This window comes from Rousettus aegyptiacus, unplaced genomic scaffold (genome assembly GCF_014176215.1).
Source record: "Rousettus aegyptiacus isolate mRouAeg1 unplaced genomic scaffold, mRouAeg1.p scaffold_m13_p_2, whole genome shotgun sequence".
NCBI classification, from domain to species: Eukaryota; Metazoa; Chordata; class Mammalia; order Chiroptera; family Pteropodidae; genus Rousettus; species Rousettus aegyptiacus.
Genome location: NW_023416295.1, coordinates 120,787,746 through 120,808,688, shown reverse-complemented (window position 1 = coordinate 120,808,688; position 20,943 = coordinate 120,787,746). Strand labels below are relative to the sequence as shown.

At 35.8% G+C, this 20,943-nt stretch overlaps 2 protein-coding genes across 4 annotated transcripts in view; one reads left to right on the top strand and one right to left on the bottom strand.

Moving 5' to 3' along the window:
• The window catches only part of XPOT (exportin for tRNA), a 123,369-nt gene that overhangs the window by 14,392 nt on the left and 88,034 nt on the right, over positions 1–20,943 (top strand). The gene's annotated exons all lie outside the window — the stretch shown is intronic.
• The window catches only part of CUNH12orf56 (chromosome unknown C12orf56 homolog), a 62,966-nt gene continuing 48,573 nt past the window's right edge, over positions 6,551–20,943 (bottom strand). The window contains exons 7-13 of one of the 3 annotated variants that reach the window (XM_016139897.2): positions 20,740–20,846; positions 20,041–20,130; positions 16,390–16,513; positions 14,239–14,313; positions 13,852–13,926; positions 12,789–12,967; positions 6,551–10,652 (exon numbers count right to left, since the gene is read on the bottom strand). In XM_016139897.2, the coding sequence (XP_015995383.2) occupies positions 10,526–10,652; positions 12,789–12,967; positions 13,852–13,926; positions 14,239–14,313; positions 16,390–16,513; positions 20,041–20,130; positions 20,740–20,846 (777 nt within the window). In that variant the 3' untranslated portion in view covers positions 6,551–10,525. The remainder of the gene's footprint in view (positions 10,653–12,788; positions 12,968–13,851; positions 13,927–14,238; positions 14,314–16,389; positions 16,514–20,040; positions 20,131–20,739; positions 20,847–20,943) is intronic. The other 2 variants (XM_036237914.1, XM_036237913.1) reach the window with 2 other exon arrangements.

The following is a 20,943-nucleotide window of genomic DNA, read 5'->3' as shown; positions in this document are numbered from 1 at the left end:
TTGTAATATTTGGGAGATTCTAAGGATTTAAGACAAAAGATACAAAGAGGTGGACAAAATTTTCCTTTACAAAATTTGTGATAATTTTCATTCTGACCAGTGCATGGGCAGCAGTCGTGGATTACAACTTTCCAAGTTTCTGAAAAGCATGATTCCTAAAATAAATGCTCCTCTATTCAATCCCTCACCAGTTTTTATTTTAAAGTTCTCTCTTAATCATGCTCCTTCTCTTACAATGCAGCTGTGATTCTGCCTATTTTCTCTCTCTACCACTCTTTCCCTATCACCTTTTCTCTATTTCCAATCATATTTCAGTCCTTTTTTTATTCTCTTTATTCTAATTTATATCATAGTATTTATTCATAAAATACTTTTCTGTTTTCAAGGTAATTTCATAATCTTAATTGATCTTTTCAAAATACCTTTTTCTTATTGGTACATGCAAATTATCTAAAATTTGAATTTCAGTGTCTGTAAATAAAATTTTACTGGGATATAGCCATACCCATTCATCACATGTTATCTGTGGCCGCTTTTCTCACTATAGCACAGTCGAATAGTTGCAACAGAGACAGTATGGCCTACAAAGCCTAAAATATTACCCTATCTGGCTATTAACAGAAAACGTTTACCAACCCCTTGTCTATAAAATAGTTGAATGAGACCACAAAAGATCTGGGATAAGAAGAAGGGAATATTACTGCCCGGTGAAAAGGGATTTTTTAAAAAATAAAAACAGAATGCAACCAGGCAGAACAAGGTTGCAAATCAGTTTGTTAGGGAGCTTAGGTAGACCACCATATTCTCACCACAGTCATTATTATAAGATCCTCCAAATCTGAGCTCTCCCCATCTTGCAAATTTCTCCCAGAATTTTATTCCTGATCTATTGCTCAGATCATATATTGTTCATCAGAAACCTCCAGGGCTTTCCTATGCTTACAGACATCTTAGGACCACTTAGCCAGGGTCCTGAGTGATCTGACTGCATCTTAATTTTCTGGCCTTATTTTCCAAGACTCAACTTGGGTAGAACCAGACACCCAGCCTGAATTTCAGGTTTCTGTGCTTCTGCTCATACCTTTTCTTCTACTTGGAATGCTCTTCTCTTCTTCAAGTTGGGTGCATACTCACCACTAAGCTTTGTCAAGTCATTATTTTGCCATGTTCTTTAGTTTAAAATAATATTACAAAGTTAGATATTTTAAAAATCTCCTCAAATGCAAAATCTTCTGAGTAGGACTCCTTGGTGCACTCAACCAGAATTAAACTCTTCTTCCTATGATTTCCCATAACATTTTCTTTGTACCTCTGTGATCTGACATATTCTGCTCTTATAAAATATTCTGAGTATTTCTTACTATTTCATTCCCATAGAGTGGTGCAGAGGTTATTTTAGATAGTCCAAGGAAAAACAATAAAAACTTTCAATGGTATTTATTTGAAAATGTACATTAAAAATATGTGTACACAAGTATTTAAAAAACATATATATATATAAAATATCAACTCCATGATTTCTCAGATAATTCTTTAAGACATGGCTAATGTAGATAGAGATATTAGAAAATTGTTGAGTAAATAGTGATGTTAGAAAAGTATTGAGTAAATTAAAATACAGATGATATAGCAAAAATTTTGAAAGTTATACTGAAAATAGCTTAGAGAACTTAACCTATTAGAACAGGAATCCAACTTTATTTACATTTGCATACCCTAAGTATTCAAATAACTCAGAATAGATGCTTATTGAGTTGAATTTATTTTTCTCTGGGACAGCGAGATCCTTGAAAATCATGTGAAACCTGCTAAACCTTCTGACAAACCACTTTTAAGACATTTTTGCCACATTGAATGCCCCTGACACGCATTCCGTGAACAGATGGTACTTTTCTCCCCCTCTCCTTTCCTTGTCTGTTATGACAAGTTGCCCCAGTTGGGGCTTGATAAATATGAAATAATGCTAATAATAGTCATCTTCTGAAGGAATGAGGACTCAAGGTTGTGAGAATGCTCTCATTAGTATCATTTCAATAGACCAATCTCAGCAAATTTCAGTTTGTGGAACACTTTTGTTTCTGGATTTGGTCTAGGACACACACACACACACACACACACACACGTGCTTTCTCTGAGAATATATATTTCTTTGCAAAATATTTCTCAGTCTCCTTAAAAATCACTATTTTGTGGTATCTTTTTATTATTGTTAACTCTGAAGTCATGTTGGCTACTGAATATGGTCTTGAGACTTGGCAGTGAGGAAACATTTTGTTGTGTAGCAACCAATACACGGTGCTAGCCAAATTATGTTTTAGTTACAAAACTGCTGTCCTGTCTTCCAGCTTTTCTGAATAAATGAGACTCTTTCAGAAGTTTCACTCCTCCTGCCCTAAAATTGATACAGGACAAGGCAAATTCCCCAAGGCCGGGGGAGCTCAAGTCTAGCACCAAAAGAGAAAGTTCTTGGCTGAGCTCAAGAAAGAATTCAAACGCATGTCAGAGTTAGAGTCAAAAAGAAAGTTTTTTAGAGAAGGAGTCATGCTCCATAGATGGGAAAATCAAAGACAAGAAGCAAAGACAAAAAAAATAATAAATAAAAGCTGAGACAAGAAGTAGTTCTAGGGAATCCAGTTTATATATCATTCTTAGTTTCTGTGAATTATAGTTTTAAGACTTTGTTTACCCATTTTCCTTTGATGAGTAAGTTATTAGATAAGATAAAACATGTAGCATGATAAGGCCTGCTGGCAATTCCCAGCCTTTGATCCATAGGTTCCCAATAGTTTTAGACATAGGAAACGAATGATTTTATTTTGTGTAAAGTGTCACTTAGGGAATTCTGTTTTCCTGTTTTTTCTTCATGGTGTGGGGAAATGGTTTGTTAGCAATCTCAATAGGCATCTTTCTTTGTTATGCAAGTTTGCACATGGTCTGGCTGTAGGGCTGATCAGCATATCGCAGTTTCTGAATATAGCTTGATTTAACATTTTAGTTTTCTTGCCTCCTCCCTACATGAAAATGACCTTATATGTTCTCAGATATCAGAAGATCCTAATTGTGATGAAATCTTTCACTTTATTTCTTTTCTATAGGCTGTGTTTTGAGGCAGTGTTTTAAGAGTATGGAAATTGAGGGTAACCCCTGAGGCCTCTGAGTCATAAAGGGATATTAGAATATGTCTGAAATTTAGATTAACCCCCAAAGCTTCATTCATATTGGATAGATAAGCATCTGAGAGAAGACTGAGAAACTTTTATAAATGCCTTTAACTTCTTTGTTTCCTAACTCCTACTGCTAAGGCACAGGTCCTTCCTGACCTTAAAACTCCACACCAGTAGGGACTTACAACCAGGGTATATAATCTTATTTTTTATCATCCAAATGAGGACATTTTTGAAAATGAAACCAGGTGCTGGGAAAAAAAGGCATAAACTACATAGAGAAACTATGATGTTAAGTCACCATACTTAAAACATTTTTGAGCCCCTTTTTCCTGTAGCGGAACCTACCAAATTGAGGTCTAGATTTCAACTAGAAAGTCTGAGTTTTCTTAGAAAATTTAAACTTTTTTTCATATCAGTGAAATGCCTGTGTTTGCGTTGTTTGCATTGATCCACTGTTTTCCCTGAGTGGAAGAACTTTAATTGTTCCTTGCCAAAAAGAGAACAGAAGCAGAATTCACACATAGCGAAATGCTTAGCCAAGTGCAAGTCAAACACCAGCATGACCTGTTAAATAAAGACATGTAGTAGTTCTGAAAGAGAAAAGTGAAATATGATAGCACAGGATACTGAACTCAAGAGCATATGTTGTATATTTAACCAAACTCATTTTGCAAGAGATGGAGTTTTAGCAAAACAATATGTATGAAATTAATGATACTAATTTGCACTTAATTTTATAAAATTTTAAATTATAAATTTGTGATTTTATATAGTATAAGGAGCTTTGTTACACCTAGAATTATGTTAGTACACGTTAGAGAATCATGACAACAAAATAATGAAGGTCTATAGGAACTGTAAAAGTTTAAGAATCAATGCACCTGGTTAAGTTTTGTTTTTATTCATCTTCCTAATCCAACTCTGCCCTCTGGTGGTTACATTTGCTAACAGAAGTAAAATACTCCCTTTATATATGTGTCCTTTCCAAATTTATTTTTAGGTCAGGTGTAAGGAAGACAATAATTTCCCTATAGAAAAATGTTACAAATAATGGCAGAAGTTTCAAGGTAGCCCACAAAAACTCATAGTGGCCCTGTGTCACTTAATCCACACCCTTCTTCTCCCTCCTCTGCCCTCCTTGCTGGCAAAACAAACAAGTCACCATATCTAATCACTGCTATCACCACTGCTACTCTGTCCTCCTCACAACCAGGAGTAGAAAAAGGGGGAAAGATCGATAGTGCTTCAGTCAAAGCCAACATCTTTATTTAAAGGCACAGCTTCTACCCTGAAACCCACACCCCTCCTGGGGCCTTCAAAGGAGTGGACCACCTAGAAGGAAACTTAAAGGTCTCTTTGCCTCTCTCAATCTTGGGACAAATATTAAGCAAAGCTTGCTTCCTTTTCTCTTGACCCACCCGTATCACTTCTTAGTTCTCCAGAGTCAAAGTCACCTTCCAAGTAGAAGGAAATAAGAAAAGAAAAAGAGACCAGAAAAAAATAGAAAACTCTTTGATCCAAGGTTTCCCTAAACCCAGAAGCCATTGATCTCTGAGATATATAACCAATAAACTTTCAAAGACTTGTCTCCTCCAAGCTTTACAACTTACTCCACCAGTCCCTTCTTGGGGCTGGCTGGAAGGGGAAGGGTTGAGGAAAGAAGCAATCTCAGTCTAGTTGGTACATCATATACCATCAACACTTAAGTGATCAGGTATTATTTGCACTGTGTGATGCACAGGGCCCCTCCCCAGTAAGGGATAATGACAGTGTGGACAGTGTCAAAACAGATATAAATCCCATTTTAAAGGGACTAGAAGAACCCCTTGGAATATTACTGAATCCACTTAAGGTGACAAAAGGGAAAATTTATGGGATTTTAACAATGGAGAAAAAAATAGCTGGAAGAACACATAGACAAGTAAAACACTAGGCTGATTAGAGTGGCCTGGTTGTGGTAAATTATTTAATATGGAATTACCCTAACAATGATTTAATGTTGCATAATTTTAATTAAATGAAAATGTTCTTGTTTTGTTCATCTATTACTATGTAATAAACCACTCCCAAACTTAGAAGCTTAAAGCAACCCTTTATTTAAAAAAAAAAAATTGAGATCATAGAAACAAAGTAGAAAGTTGTTGCCAGAGGTTCAGGGGTGGGAAAATAGGGAGAGGTTGGTACAGGATAAAAACTTTCAGTTCTAAGATGAATAAGATCTGAGGACCTAATGTATAACATGGTGACTATAGTTGATAACACTGTACTGTATAACTGAAATTCGCTAACAGAGTAGAATTCAAATGTCCTCACAGACACACACAGACACAAAGGTAAATACATGAGGCGATGGATGGATTAATTCGGCAGCGGGAAATTCTTTCACAGTGTGTATGTATATCACATTGGACACTTTAGATATCTTACAAGTTTGTCAACTATACCTCAGTAAAGCTGAAAAACTCAGCCCTGTATTATATCTCACAATCTGTGGATTGGCTGGGCCATTCTCCAGATCTCGCTTGGGGTCTCTCATGAGTTTGCTGTGATATGGCATTTGGGGCTGGTGCTCCTCTCTGTGGTCTCCATCTACACGTTTCTTTAGTCCATTCCTTCACTCAACATAGAAGAGACACTATGTGCCAGGTGCTATTCCTGGTATGGGGTTGTACTATTGACCAAGACAACTGAGGACCAGACCCTCATGGAGCTTACATTCTTAAATACTTAACATTGCAAAGAATAAGCAAGTAAATTTACATGTTATAAGGTGATACAGGTGGCTAGCGGGCTACTTTGGAGCAATCAAAGCAGCTCTCTGTGGCATGACATTTGAAGATCTGAGGAAAAAGCATTTGCTAGTGTACATTTTCAGGGCCTGAAAGAACCTGGCATGGGGTGGGGGAGCGGGGTATTCATCTGAAGGAAAACCATATGTTTGGGGAGTAGTAAGTGAGGAAAGAATGATTAGAGTAGGTCACAATGATAGTCAGAGGCCAGGTCGAGAAGGTCCTTGTAGGCCACGGTAGACTTTAGACTTCATCCTAGCTAATGGGAAGCAATGGAAGAGTTTTAAATCAGAAATTGTATTGATTTTCTTGTTCAAAAAATCACTCCACTCACCTTAAAGAAGAGAGCATAGGTGTCAAGGGTGAAAGCAGGGTCACCATATTGGCCATTGCAGTAGGTGATGGAGGTTTGGATGATGGTAGTAGCAGTAATTATGGGAAGTCAGTAGATTACAAATACATTTTGAAGGAATTTCAAATAAGCACAGCTGGTGGATTACATTTGGGGAATGAAGAGAAAAATAACACAGAGGTTTCCCAAGTTTCTCTTTTGAGCGGTAGAGTGAGTGAAGTATTAGTCACTGAGAAGACTAGTGAAAGAACAGATTTTTATTGGTGGGGAAGGCGGTCAAGAAAATCTCAAGTTCTCTTGTACATGTTTAAGTGTGTTATGCCCACTCAGTAATTTGTAATTGAACTATATTATTTGATTCAAGATTTATCCAAATCTGTGTAGGAATAAGCCATAAGAAAGTGCCATACTATCTGGGAAATTAGAATAAATTATACGTATTTAAAGTTCACTAAGCAAGTTAGTGTTTCTGTTAAGATAATAACTACCACTTACTAAGGGATTTTCATTTGTTTGGACCATATGAAATTGTAGATATTGACAATTTTGAACTTGTAAATGGCAATGCCATATGGTTTGTCCCAGTATATTCTAGCCACAGAAACACTTGTTTATATATAAATGAATATTCACAAAAACCTTCAAAGTAGGCTTTTTATTATCCTATGATTGATGAAATGAAAGTTCTGAAATAGGGTAAATAACCTACCAAAACTGATTATAAGTAAGTAGGCAGGAGTCAAAACAAGGTCTTTCTGACATAGCATCTGTACTCTTAGCCACAAGGTTATACTACCCACTGGTATGCTGAAATGAGTCATGCTGCCTTCTCCAAAATGAGAAAAGTTTCAAATCCAAAAGACACAGCTATACAGACACAAGAACGCTTGGTCTGACTGGATGGAGAATTGCTGTCTCCCTCCTACCGAGAACCAGAACCAGAGCCAAAGCCAAGTGGACCTTAAAGGCTGCTGCTGCATTTTAGAAGTAAATGCAATGAACAAAGAGAAATCAGACAGTGAGTTAACACTATTAAAAGTTACTCAGAAATTCCCATCAAATTCATTCCTTCAAGAAATTTCCAGCTTTTCTTTCATATTTATCACATATATTAAATACAAAACAAATGGTTCTCACCTCAGAAAAAGAAAATATAATACCACAGGTTGAAGCATATCACTGTCACCAAGCTTTGTCAACTTTTATCAAATACCTTCTAGCACATTTATTACTGTACTCTCAAGCATTCCTATATACAATTGAAGATGATACTACCAGTGAGTTCAAATGAAAAAAATGTAAAATACACTATCGATTATAAGAACTTTAAGCTTTTCTGTCTTTACAAAGTATCTAGATTATGTAGATTTCAGTAAAATGAAGAAAGTCTTCATTTATTTCCTCTAACACTACCTATGAATCAATTAGGAATTCTAAGTACAGAAAAGCTACATCAGTTTTATCAGTTAATAATTAGCTATTCAATTTGAAGGCCGAAAAAAGTTTTCATTACTAAAAAGCTTTCTGTCTACCCTTGGGAAGAATATTTCCCATATAGCTTTTGCATTGATAGTGTCAATTAGAGCCAACAGTTCTTCATGGTGTTGAGTAGAAAGAGTCACGTGTCCATTAAATCACACTCTTGTTAATGGAAAACTGAATTTTCAATTTAATAACTCAATTTATCTGTTCTTCAGTGCTGTATAGATTAAGGGTTCTCTGAGTATATTAGTTAGTCCCCAAATCGGTCCAGAAAATAAGGGCAGTATTTACTAATCTCTAATTTGTCATTTTTGGTATTATGTTAATAATGAGTACCATGTATCGATTCCTTCTATATGTCAGATGCCACGATATGGGCTTTACCAACACCTTTTCATTGAAATCTCCTAACAACCCTGTGGGACAGGTTATATTATCTTTGCTTTGACTGAAATTTAGAGATGTTAGTAACTTTCCAAGGTCCAAAACTAGCACAGAGCTTAGATTTAAACTAAATGATTTTGGCCTCAAAACCCATGCTCTTATCCCTTAGTGTGTGTGTGTGTGTGTGTGTGTGTGTGTGTGTGTGTGTGTGTGTACACATATATATGTTTGTTTTTAATGGTAGAGCTGATTACTGTGAATGACTGTACTCTTAGTGGGGGTGTGGTAAATGCTAATGCTTGTATTATAAAGATGGTCAAAGTCCAGAACCTTGAACCCAGCCTGAAAACTGGCTATGTATGCTTGTCTTTTTTGGTGATCCTTTGTTATTTATGTGATTTTCATAGTCAAAATTTTTCTACAGTTAGGTTTCCTGAAAAATAATTGTTTTGTGGTTGAGGTCAATGTTTAGTCAGTCAAATGTGTCTGATCATTAGAAGAGATGGATTACTTAGTGATTTCTTGGCTTTGGCAACAATGCAAAAGACACTCAGTAGAAAAGAATTGTGGCAGGATAACCCTTTAAAGTATTAACTTCTGGTTTTCCCTCCTTTCCCAGACTGTACAAATGAATAGACATGTGCCATAAGAAAATCAAAGTGACAGATATTCGACCAAAAAGGCTACTGACTTAGAAAGATTCAGGTACATTCTGACAGAGCTTTTGCCCCTGGAGATTAGACAAAGTGTGTTCTCAGAGCAAAGAGAGCTGCAGGAGAGAAGAGGTGACATGGACAAGAAGGCAGGCACATGGGAGAGAAATGCCAAGCCCTCTCTAGAGCCTGCACTACTCTTAGCCCAGAGCTAGGGCGCTGCTTAGAAGCTGAGGCAAACCTGAGTTGATTCTCTAATTGTCTTTCTGTAGGTTCCACCATTCACCAGTCGACAGCCCACTGTCCATCATCTGTCCAGTCCAAGTGTTGCTTGTCTGTTTCTCAAGAATCTTTTCATATTCCTCTGATCAACCATCTCTTGAGAATAATCCCCCATCTAACAGCCCAGGACATTCATGAATACCATTTGGCTCCTCTCTCTGCCCCCAAATTGAAGAGTAGAAGACGTGTAGTCCTTGATGAGTGATGGTGGAGAAGGCTTGGACACTATGCAGGGTGATGTTGGTGACAGCTCAAAGGGAAATGTTTAGTCTAAAGAAAGCAGGATTATTTGTAGTCAATGTGCAATCATTCACTGAGCCAGGATAGTAGAGGAATGCACTACTTACTCCATTACAGAGTGTTAAGAAGTGTCTTATCACAGGCAGAGAATGTTAGAGTTGGGAGAGAACTTAAACAACTTCTAGTCCCACCCTTCCATATATGAGAAGGGTGGACCTGACTTGTTAGAGGTCAAATAGCTGGTTAATGGCAAAGGCACAACCAAAAATAAGATGTCCTGAGTGAATCTAATTCTGTCTCCACTGCACAGCACAGGCAGATCTGGCCTGGGAGCTCGCTCTTTGGAGGTGGATTTCTCTTCCCCAAGTCATGCTAAGTCAAGTGGAGGATCCAGTTCCTAAGTTCTTAGAAGCCCAAATTCAATAGCTCACAGTATATCAAAGTTAAGTTTTTTGTTGGATTAAATTAGTTACTGTCATAAGATACAGTGAAAACATTTTTTAAAAATGGTTGGGAGAACATAACTGCATATAGACAATTGCTCTTTTACAGAGATTCTGAGACTACTCATTTTAGCCCACAGGTGTCTGAAACGGAATGGCAAAATGCATTTAATTTTGTTGAAGAAAGTCCAAGCTTCTTTCTCCGTAATAAATGAGGAACTGATTTTCATTACGCATGTGTTCTTCTGCTCATTCTTCCATGAATATTCTGTCACTAAAATTTTTACAGGTGTAGAGTGAGGGTGTTGCCGTATTGCTCAGCATTTCTCTAATGATCACTTTGTAATTTGTACTCCCTACAACAATTTATCTTTAGATATTTTAGTGGCTTCCAGTCACTCACCAACAAACACATCAAGTTGCACTTTTCCATTTGCTCTCCTTGGCTTCTGTTCCCTTCATAGTTTTTATGTCTTCAGAAACTTATTTTTTAGAGAAACACTAGTTTTTAGCACCACTTTATGCATGTCAATGTATTTAAAGTTTTTTTTGTGTGTGACAGATAAAAAACAAAACAAAAAACATTAAAAACTTCTCTCTCAGAGAGGGACTAGTGAAATATTCCAAGAAAATCTTTGTTTATAAGACACAGGGATAGCCAGGTACTGCACAGAGCAAAAAGTGTTTTCATAAATATTAAGTTGACTCCAAATTAACATCTTATACTCAATTATTAACATTTCACACACTGTTTCTGTTCAATCAATTTCAGAACTTCATGAAAAAGTCGAGTAGTAGGCTGGGTAATAGGGTAACACAATGGGAGTCTTTTTTCTAAGGCTGGCATGTGAATAAAGTACCTGCAAATCAGAAAAAGAAACAAAATAGCTTTAAGAACAAGAATTTTCACACTGGTCACATCCGTATGTACACACTCACTGTCATGGGGTTTTTGAGTGTGGGAGTCTCAGCTACGAGACTCATCCAGCATCCTCAGCCCTCCAACCTCCTTCATTTGTGACCTAGAAGATCTCTGATATGAGTGCCTTTCAGCTCACTGAAGCACTTTACTTCAGCCAAGAAAGTGAATTTCATGAATAATGTATTAGCCATCAAAGCATTAATAAGGAAGCCAGGATTGTCCTCACCATGGTATGAGCTGAGGCTCCCACTTCTTGTTCTCTCGGGCAATACGCAGTGGGGAGTTGAAAGGAAAGAATTAAGCTGTGATGACCACCAGGGCCAGGTCAAGAAGGGAGAGCTGAGTTCATCCCCATGGCCTCAAGAAAAGTATATGACAGGCCAGGGGAACAGATAAAAGTGGGAAAATCTTTACCCATCCCATGGGATGGCTTTAAAAATTGGTTTTCAACCCTGGGTGCACATTAGAATTACCTGGAGAGGTTTTTTTTTGCTACTTTGTTTATTTTCTAATGTTGATGCCCAGGCCTCTCCTCAGACAAATTAAAAAGAATTTTTACATATAAGACCTAGTTATCAGTATTTTTTTTTAATAGTTACTCTGGTGATTCTAATGCACAGCAAGTTGAAAATCGCTAGTTTAAAACGAGGATCACAAACCTAAATGCCCATAGGTTACATATTAGGAGTAAGAGTAAGAATAGAGAGAGGATAGAATGGCAAACTATACAGTATATTATAACCTAAGAGGGTAGGTGCTATTGAGCTCTGGTCAACTATATATTGTCACGTAAAAATGTGACACCATTTTTGCCAGTTCTGATTTTTAAATGTGCATAACTAATTTTTAAAAGTTGGGTTATATGATACATGCTACAACATGGATGAATCTTGAAAAGATTATGCCAAGTGAGAAGCTAGATACAAAAGGCCATATATTGTATGATTCCATTGATGTGTAATGTCCAGAATAAGCAAATCCATAGAGACAGAAAGGAGGTTAGTGGTTGTCAGGGGCTGGGGGAGGGGAGAATAGGTTATGACTGCTTAATGAGTGCCAGGTTTCTTTGAGGATGATGAAAAGGTTCTGCAATTAGTGGTGATGAGTGTACAACATTGAGAAATGTATTAAAAGCCACTGAACTGTACACTTTAAAATGTTTTAAATGGTGAATTTTATGATGTATGAATTTTACACCTCAAAAAAAAAAAAAAGTTAAGAAAAAAGATTGAGCTGTGTGGATCAACTTAGAGTAGGCCCAACAAAACCCTTTTTTATAGGAGCCAAAGTGGAACCTATGGTGTAAAACCACATGGAGGAAAAAGAGGATCCACAAATTGAGTTGAAAAATTTTTTAAAGCCAGTCTGAGGCCATAATGTATGCTTCCACATCCTTTTATTTCTCATCCAAACTGGTCGCAAAGCTCTGGCTGCTGCACTCTTTTCATCTTAAGTCAGACACAATCTGTTTTTCTCCTTGATAGGTGATAATGCAAGGCTGTACAGATAAGTGCATTTGGCTTCGCCAGCCTATAAATAGAAGTAGGAACCCCTGAGGTGCTGAACAAGCAGGCTGATGAAACCAAAGCTTGCTGCTACTGCTCTTTCTTGGTGCTTTGTTACTGAGAGTGAGAGGGGTAAATGAAACAAACAAAACCCCTAATAACCTCCTTCATTCATTGTTTCTCTTTTTTCAATTTTTTCCCCCAACGACTCAGTTGAATTCACAACTCATAATTTTTTATCCCCTTCGGTAGAGTTGATTACATAGCATTAAAATCATTACAATGTTTTCGATATGTTGGCTGCAACAGATAATGAGGGAAAAATAGTTCTTCAAAGAGTGTTTGACGTTTCGCTAGTCTTTTCTGGTCTGGGAATATATTTCAAATGGCAATAGTTCTTAGAGCTCCTCAAAGTCCTACCTTACTGCAGATCAAAGTAAAATACTATTAAAAATAAAAATAGAATTTCCCATTGTCACTTCATCTTCTAAATATAAGGCCATGCTTCAATTTCGCATGAAAATCAGAAATGAGTGGATTTTACTGCAGATTAGATTGAGACTTCTTACCTGAATTCTTCTCTGTAGTCACTCCTAATATACTCAGCTAAAGTCTTGCTGTACAGCAGGCAGCTCTTGAGGATGAAAAACTGCTGGTACAACAGAACTGCTTGGCCAGGACTTAGCAGCTGAAATGAAGCCGAAAGCCCCTTCACCACTCGTTTCACAATACTGGCCACAAAAGTAATCTAGACAAGGAAAATGCAGTTAGTTGCATGTAGGCTGCATGTCAACCATAAGAGCACCTATTTCAGCTGGAACCTCAACTAGAAATCTAGGCTGAAGACCTCACCACCCTCACACCCAATAATAACACAAACAAATGTAAACTGCAGAAGTGACCAGTCCTGTGAAGGGAGGGAAGAAGATACCATGCTATGACCATGTGTGCCTACAATGGGAAAATCTAACCTAGTCAGAGGTCAGAGAATCATCCCTACCCTAACCCCAGGAAGGGGCACTGAGGCCTGAAGGCTGAGTAGGAGTTAACTAGGTGGGAAAGGAAAAGCATTTCAGACAGGTGGTAAAGATTGCATGATGGAGGCAGGGCTGTTGGGGTGGGCAATGAGTAAGAGACCCACATAGTATTAGGAGAGATTTAAAGCAAGAGATGACATAATTGGATTTTTATTTTGAACAAACCCCTCTGACTATAGTCTGATGGGAAAATAGGAACAGACCATGTAGATGTGATTGTAGTGTCAAGGAGAGACATGGTAATACTATGGACTAGGATGGAGGCTGCCAGGACAGAGTGCCCAGATGATCCCAAGTGTTATATTCATACTCGCCAACTCATACTTACTGTTAAAGTGTTCATTTTTTCACTTAGTTACTCAGCTGATATTTTAATAATCTGTTTTCTACATGTATCTTAGAGTTTTTCATGAAATGAAGATCCCATTTAAGATGTTATCTCACTGCCTTTAGGCCCCAAGTATAAAAACATTTTAATAATAAAATTATCAGATTTACACTTCTGTTTTATTAAAAAAATGTGTTTTATTAAGCACAAGAGCATCCGTTTAATTAGCCTTGAGTGGTGGATTTGTTTTTACTTCTAGGCACTTACTATGGGGGGACAGCTTTGTAGAAAGGACATCATCCAGCTAATAGCAAACTTTGTTGATCCCAATCCAAGATTTCCCTAAAAGACTCAAGAAAATAAACAAGTTATTTCATGAAGTTCAAGTTGTACCTAAAAGGGCATTCATTCTCGAATCCATTTTATTCTTAATCAAATCTTTAAAATCAGTAGTTAGGAAAATAAGCTAGATGAGCACTTAAGAGCAAAAGTAGTATCATATGAGTAAACTAATTTTGGAGACCATCTCTAATACAAACATTTAAAGAAACATTATCGATCATATATATTATTAATCATAATATATAAGTATGTGATAGTCGTATGATATATATAATAACCACACAATGTGTATAATAAAAATATATATTGTACCTGCTGAAAGACAAGAAGTATCTCATATAAAAGTGCTGTAGCTCTATCTGTATATTCCAGGATAAGCTTCTGTAACTGGAATTTTAAATAATAATCAGTACAATATCATTGGCAGAGCCAGAAAATGGTAATTTCTCCTGGTTCCCTTTAGGTATTTACAAAAGAATTTTTATTAACCGAAAATATAATTAGTGTGGCCAGTTTTCCTATTTCATTTGGTTTAAGTCATTCTCAAAAAAGTGGCTCTCATAAAAAGAGTACACATTTAATAAAGGCTGAGAAAATAGGTTATGGAAAGAAGATACAATGGCCCACAGAATACTAACACACAAAAAAATGCACACTTGATTTACAAAATCATTCAGATCAATAACTCTATTTCCTTTCAAAATACTTCCCAGAATTAAGATGGGGAGATTCTCTGGGAAATTTAGGCTTATGTGCAACTTAAAGTACAACTACTTCTGTAGTATGATTAAATATAGGGCTTAAAGACTTTCTTTTCTTTTCTTTTCTTTTTCTTTTTTCTTTTTTTTTTTTTTTTTGCTCTCAAGAACTCTAACCAGTTGGTGAGGCTGTCTTCTAGCCCTTAGGCCACTTGGTGCATGAGAACTGTGTCTGTGGGCATGCTACAGGCCCTGACACTAGTCTTTGCCAGGAGAAGCTCTAATTTGAAATCTCCCATTCTATTAGACCTTGGAACAAAAGTTTATATGATCTGCTCATGGCTATACTAGTAGCCCAGGTACAAAAGATCAGCAAGTTTAAAAATAGGAAACTCAGACCTATCTATTCTGCCCACTAGATATATTTTTTTCCCATTCGATATTTTCATGTAGAAATACCTTCCGCATATCAAATCAACTAACCCAAAACCAAGCTCATTATTTCCCCCTTTGAACCTACTCTTTTTGTTTTAATTCTTATCTGGCACCCAAACGAGAATCTAAAAGTCATCTAATCTTCACACTTCATTTCCATATCAACCTATCAACTCAGTTCCCTAAGAATTTCTGGAATTTGTCCTCCTGACAACTACTATCCTTTTTCTTCATTTATTTATTCAACAAATATGTATCAAACCAAGTACTAGGTATTGGGGATACAATGGAGAGCCCTCATGGAATACACAGTCTAGTGGGGGAACAGACACCACTGTAATAATCAAATAAATAAATGCATAGTGGCAAACTGAGATAAAGGCTATGAAAGAAAAGTATAGGAAGTTAGGAGAGCTCTAAAATGAAAGCCTCGTCTCATTTGAGGGTCAAAGAAGGCTTCCTTCTGGCCTATATCTTAATAGCTGTGCCTGTCTGAGTCTTACTTCCATCCCCCTCTTTAATCCCTTTTCCACTCACTCTACTGTAGAGAGTGGTATTATAGATGCTCCATATAGAGTCTGTAATAATATATCCATGTTCTAGTTAATTAACATCTGTTGCTCCAACCAGACTATAAACTAATGAGGACAGAGATTGTGTCTATTTTGCTTCTTATTCAGACCCTACAGCACACTGTTTAGCTCATAATCGATTCTCAATAAATATTTATTGAGTGAATAAGTGAATTTAAGAGTTTTCTAACACATAACTCTATGTATAAGAACTATCAAATCATGCTCCATCCTTTAAAAAACAATTCTGCATTGGCCTGCTCAAAATAAACTAATAATAACTTGATTTATTCTCTCAGAATAAGTGTTTTGTAGGTAGTTTGGTATGTAAAAATGTTTTAGTAAACTTAAAAGAACAAGTAACTCTTGCTGAGTTTGCACTGCTTAGATAGGTAAGAAAATGGTAAACTAAGGCTAGAGTTAACCCTAAAATCTCTAAGGCAGTGAGACCCCTACTGTGGAATTACATATACATAGATGTTCTGTAGAGAGACAAACAAATTTATCTAATATATACAGAATACTAATTATCTTCCATAATAAACAATTTACATATGTATACTAAGAAAATAATTTATGTAAAATGGACATATTAATGTTGACAGAATAGCTTTCTAAGTTTTAAAGCTAATGACAAAATATTTATTCTTTGATTTAATTATATTTCTATATTCTAAAATGTTGTGGTCCACATTAGAAGAGAAGCAGCCAGGGACCCTATATATTATATCTAATCTATCCCCAAATTCTCATCTCACCTCAGCATCAAAAGACATCTCAACTAAAGTTGAATCAGCCACCAACTGGATATCAAACACAGGACAAGATTTTGGAATCTGGGGCTTGCTAATTAAAATTACCAAGAGATTAAATAGTGTTCCCCTGAAAAATAAATAAAAGGAAATTAATCAGTAAAGTCTGAAAAGAGAGAGAGCGAAGCCAAGTTTGAATATAATTATACTTAAAAGTAGGAAGCATTGCAGACCATTCTCGACTGAACTTTTGGATCCCTGGACATGCAGACAAATGTCTAGCGATACGACATTTAAATGAAAATATAATTTCTTGATCTTTTGGCTCAGAACAAGTACAGTTCTAGAAGTTCACATAGCTTATGAAGCTTAGAAAACCTGGATTTAAAGAAAATTTGGGTGATTTCAATTATAATAGTATTTCCCAAAGGGCTTTTTATGAATTACTAATTCCTGGCAATATTATAGTCCAAACAGATTCTGTTTTCTAAGAAGAAATACTTATTTAACCAAGTATTTCTAAGAAGAAATACTTATTTAACCAAGTTCACTGGATATCTTTACTATAGGACTTCTCAGAAGCTGAAAATGCTAGTGTGCACTGTATACCTCCAGTACAAAGAAACAGTATGAAGTATTTCTTAAAATGCTTATCCAATTACAAGTTTTTTTTACTTTACACCCCCCCCTTTTTTTTTTTTTGACAAAGCATTTCAGAGGTTTACTATTCTACTGAAAGCCACTAGCTATTAAGTAATAAAACTAGTATTAAACTTCAGGTCTTTTGCTTCCAAATGCAGTGTACTGTCCACTAATGTACACTAGTAACTCACTTAAATTTTACAACAGGTTTGAATAATGTACTGTATTATTTGAAAATAAAAAAGGAAAAAAAATCATAATTCAAACCAAGCATCCTGAGGAGCTGGGTGAGTATACACCATCTTCATATGTGTAGTACAACCCATGTATAGTTGAAAAGGAGCTAAAGGCAAACCACTAGAAATATAGGTGCCTTACCAAAGACAGTATCAGAGTGGCTTTCACAGGTAGCAGTAGTAAAAGAATTTACAGATAGGACTGTATTAAAATTCTCTATAACCATAAACATTCCTTTCATAATGGAATAAAGGAGACTATAAACAATCCTTGTTTAGTAACAGTCGAGGCTTCCTATCTTTTCACAATCATTTAAATCATTACCATGATTAGTTCATGATTAACTAACATTCTAATAAAAATACAATTTCCCTTCTTTATCCAACTCAGAAAGCAAATCTAGTTCTCATATCTGCAAAAGAAGAATTATGTCAGGTAGCACACTTTTCAAAAAAATAAAAGATATGCCCAATAGGATATTTGCTAATGTTTTATTCAGGCTATTTTAAAATGGCCAGTCTTTTAGAAGACCCTTTCAAAATCAACAAAACAGTTCCATTTAGAAACTTTTCCCAATATTAAGTTTGAATTGACATTCCATTCACTGTTATATTTAATTATAGTGCTTTGTTTTCAGCAACTGCTTTTCAAAGTATATATCTCAGTAAAAGGGAAGGAACTCTCAAATTCTGGGTCACTTGCTGTGATAATATATGAATTCAATCATAATACTGAAATATGAAAGGATTATGGCACATTTCAAGAAGAATACAATGAAGTGGGTTGAACTAATCTCTACTTATGAAGAAAATAAAGAGGACAATACAGAAATGAATGAATGGTTTTTATTTGCTCAAATAGAATTTAATTTGTAATCTACCCATTCTGCCAATTCAATTTAAAATCCACAAGGCCTATAATAGAAAAAAGTTTTAATCTAAATGGTAGTTTCATTCTGAAAATAAAGACTTACTGTAGGATTGACATCACAGCCTTAAAAAATGGTGCCAACAGTTTGATACTTTCATTGTTTAAATGGTTATTATTTTCAATGTATTATATTTTAAAATACAGACTTCAAAAGGCAAATTCATAGTCTCATAAATCAATCTATGTTGTTATGATAGGCAGAATTCTAATGTGGCTTTCAAGATTTCTGCCCCCCTGGTATATACATCCTTTTTAACCCTTCCCCTTAAACTTGGGCAGGACTTGTAAATATGTTAGGGTATCACTCTTATGGTTATGTTATGTTAGATGAGAAAGATGAAGGGATTTTGCATATTTAATTGAGGTTCCCAGTTAGTTGACTTTTGAGTTAATCACGGAGATTATCTTGGATGTAACTGATCTATTCAGGTGAGCCCTTTAAAAGACAACTTAGGAACAAATGAACAGGACAAATAGAGACTCATAGACATGGTCAATAGACTAGTGGTTACCAGAGGGAGGATGTCGGGGGAGGTAGACAGGGTAAAGGGGGTCAAATATATGGTGACAGAAAGAAATCTAATTATGGGAGGTGAACATACAATGTAAATTGTATACTATAAAGCATAGTATGACCATAGTCCCTGGCACATAGTAAGTTGCTTAAGAAATGTTAATGAATATTATCATTAAAATTTATTTGTAAAGGTCTATAATCAATAGCCTGGACAAATATTACTACAAGTTCTTATTCTTCCCCTAGTTCAAATATTTAAGAGCCCATGGCCCTCGTCTTTTTTCTACCCTCTAACATAGGAAGCTTAGATAAACAGTTGATGAAGATAGAAAAAATAAATAAGATTTCAGCCAGAACGTTGCCCAAGGATGTAATTCAGAGTCTATAATAATCATATAAAAAGGTCAAGCCAATAACATGCAAAACATGCAAACAACATACCTCTGTGGCAAAGAATGTTATTGTCCCCCTATTATATATGCATACATTTTTCCTTTTAATTACAGATGTCCCCATCACCACCCAAAGTTTAGTTTGGTACATAACCATGCAACTACAGACACATTTTCTAGTCTCTCTTACAGCTAGTTATGGCCACGTGCCTAAAGTTCTTATTGATAGAACATGAGCAGAAGTTCTATATACCTTGCTTAAAAAGGAAATTTTCTTGCCCTCTACTTCTCTTACTCCTTCCTACAGGGTATAATGAAATCACACCAGCTTTAACCATAAGAACCAAGATATAATGGAAGAAGGCAGAGCAACAAAAGGAAGGGACCTAGGTCTCTGGCCGACCTTGTGGAGGAAAGGTTGACAACCTGCTCTGGACTGTTATGTGAGAAAGATGTAAATCTCTGTCTTCTTTGGGGCATGTATTTTAGAGTATCTTTATTATAGCAACTTACCCTATAGGTTAATAAACCTTCTAACTTCGTTCACTTCGAGATCACTTAATTATATATTAAATGAAGCTACTGTAACTTCTACCTTTGCAATGTAATTTTTCAGTTGTGTGGATCTAAGGGTACTTTGGAAAATTTTAAGAGGGATCCCCAGCTTTTAATATACAATGGGTCATTTCTCAAGTTTACCAGACAATGATAAAAGATAAAATTATGCTACAAAAATCTTTGTGCCCTTAATCAGAGAGACAGAACTCAGTTATGTACCAATTAATCTGTTCATCACAGAAGGAAGTGGAGGGAAAATGAGTTTAATGTACTTAGAAGGCAACTGAACAGAGAAGTTAGAGAGCTATGAGTTTTGGAAGACAATCAACATAATTAATGGGTGTCAACTACAAAGTCCCAGTATTTTCTAAGAGAACTTACTTCTTAGCTGCCAATGTGTTCAGACGTGATGATTCAGTTTCTGTTTCTCTGAACATCAGTCCTAGAGTCTGTATGATTTCAATGCACACCCTAGAAAACAGAAAAAAGCACAAATGGCCTGATTTCCATACAAGTTCAGAATTCCACAAAGTTAGTAATTCTTGATAGAACTACACTCAGGTAGCCATGTAAAAAAAAGTACAGGAAGGAAATTCTGTATATCAAATTGCCAACATTGATTGAGTGCCTACTCTGTGATCGCTACATAGTAAGTACTCAAAAATATTTGTTGAATGAATGAATTAATAGCTGGATATCAGGATTAAAAGTCATTTTCATATTTTTTGTACTTATATTTTTCCAAGGTTTTTATGATAACCATGTACTACTTTATTTTTAATAACTTTAACTTTTTCAAGTAGATAACATTTGGCTCAAATTTCAAAGGTAAAAACAATGAAAGTGTCTTTCCTCAGATAGCCATTTTTTTCCCCTTTAGGACAGCTAATATTACTAGTTTCTTGTGTAGTCTTTCTTTAAAAATTAGAACAAAACAAATGCTATTTTAAAAAATCCATGTGAAGCAAAATTTGTAGCATCATTAATCATTAAAACAGTATTTATTTCATCTAGTGCCTTCCATTTATCTTTAATACCCCAGGGGGGCAAAATGTCTATGATGATCCAGTTAGTACTTACACCAGCTCATCAGCTCTTTGGCTTTTATTTTGAAGTGCATTTTTATCCCTAGACTCTGGCAAGTACTCATGAAGTTTGTTCACTAGGAAATAGAAAAGGTCACTGGTCTGTGAAAGCAAGCAGGAAAGAAGATGAAATTAAGGTATCTGTTGGTAAAACTCTATGCTTACATAATAAAAATAAGAAGAAATGATTTGTTCTTTG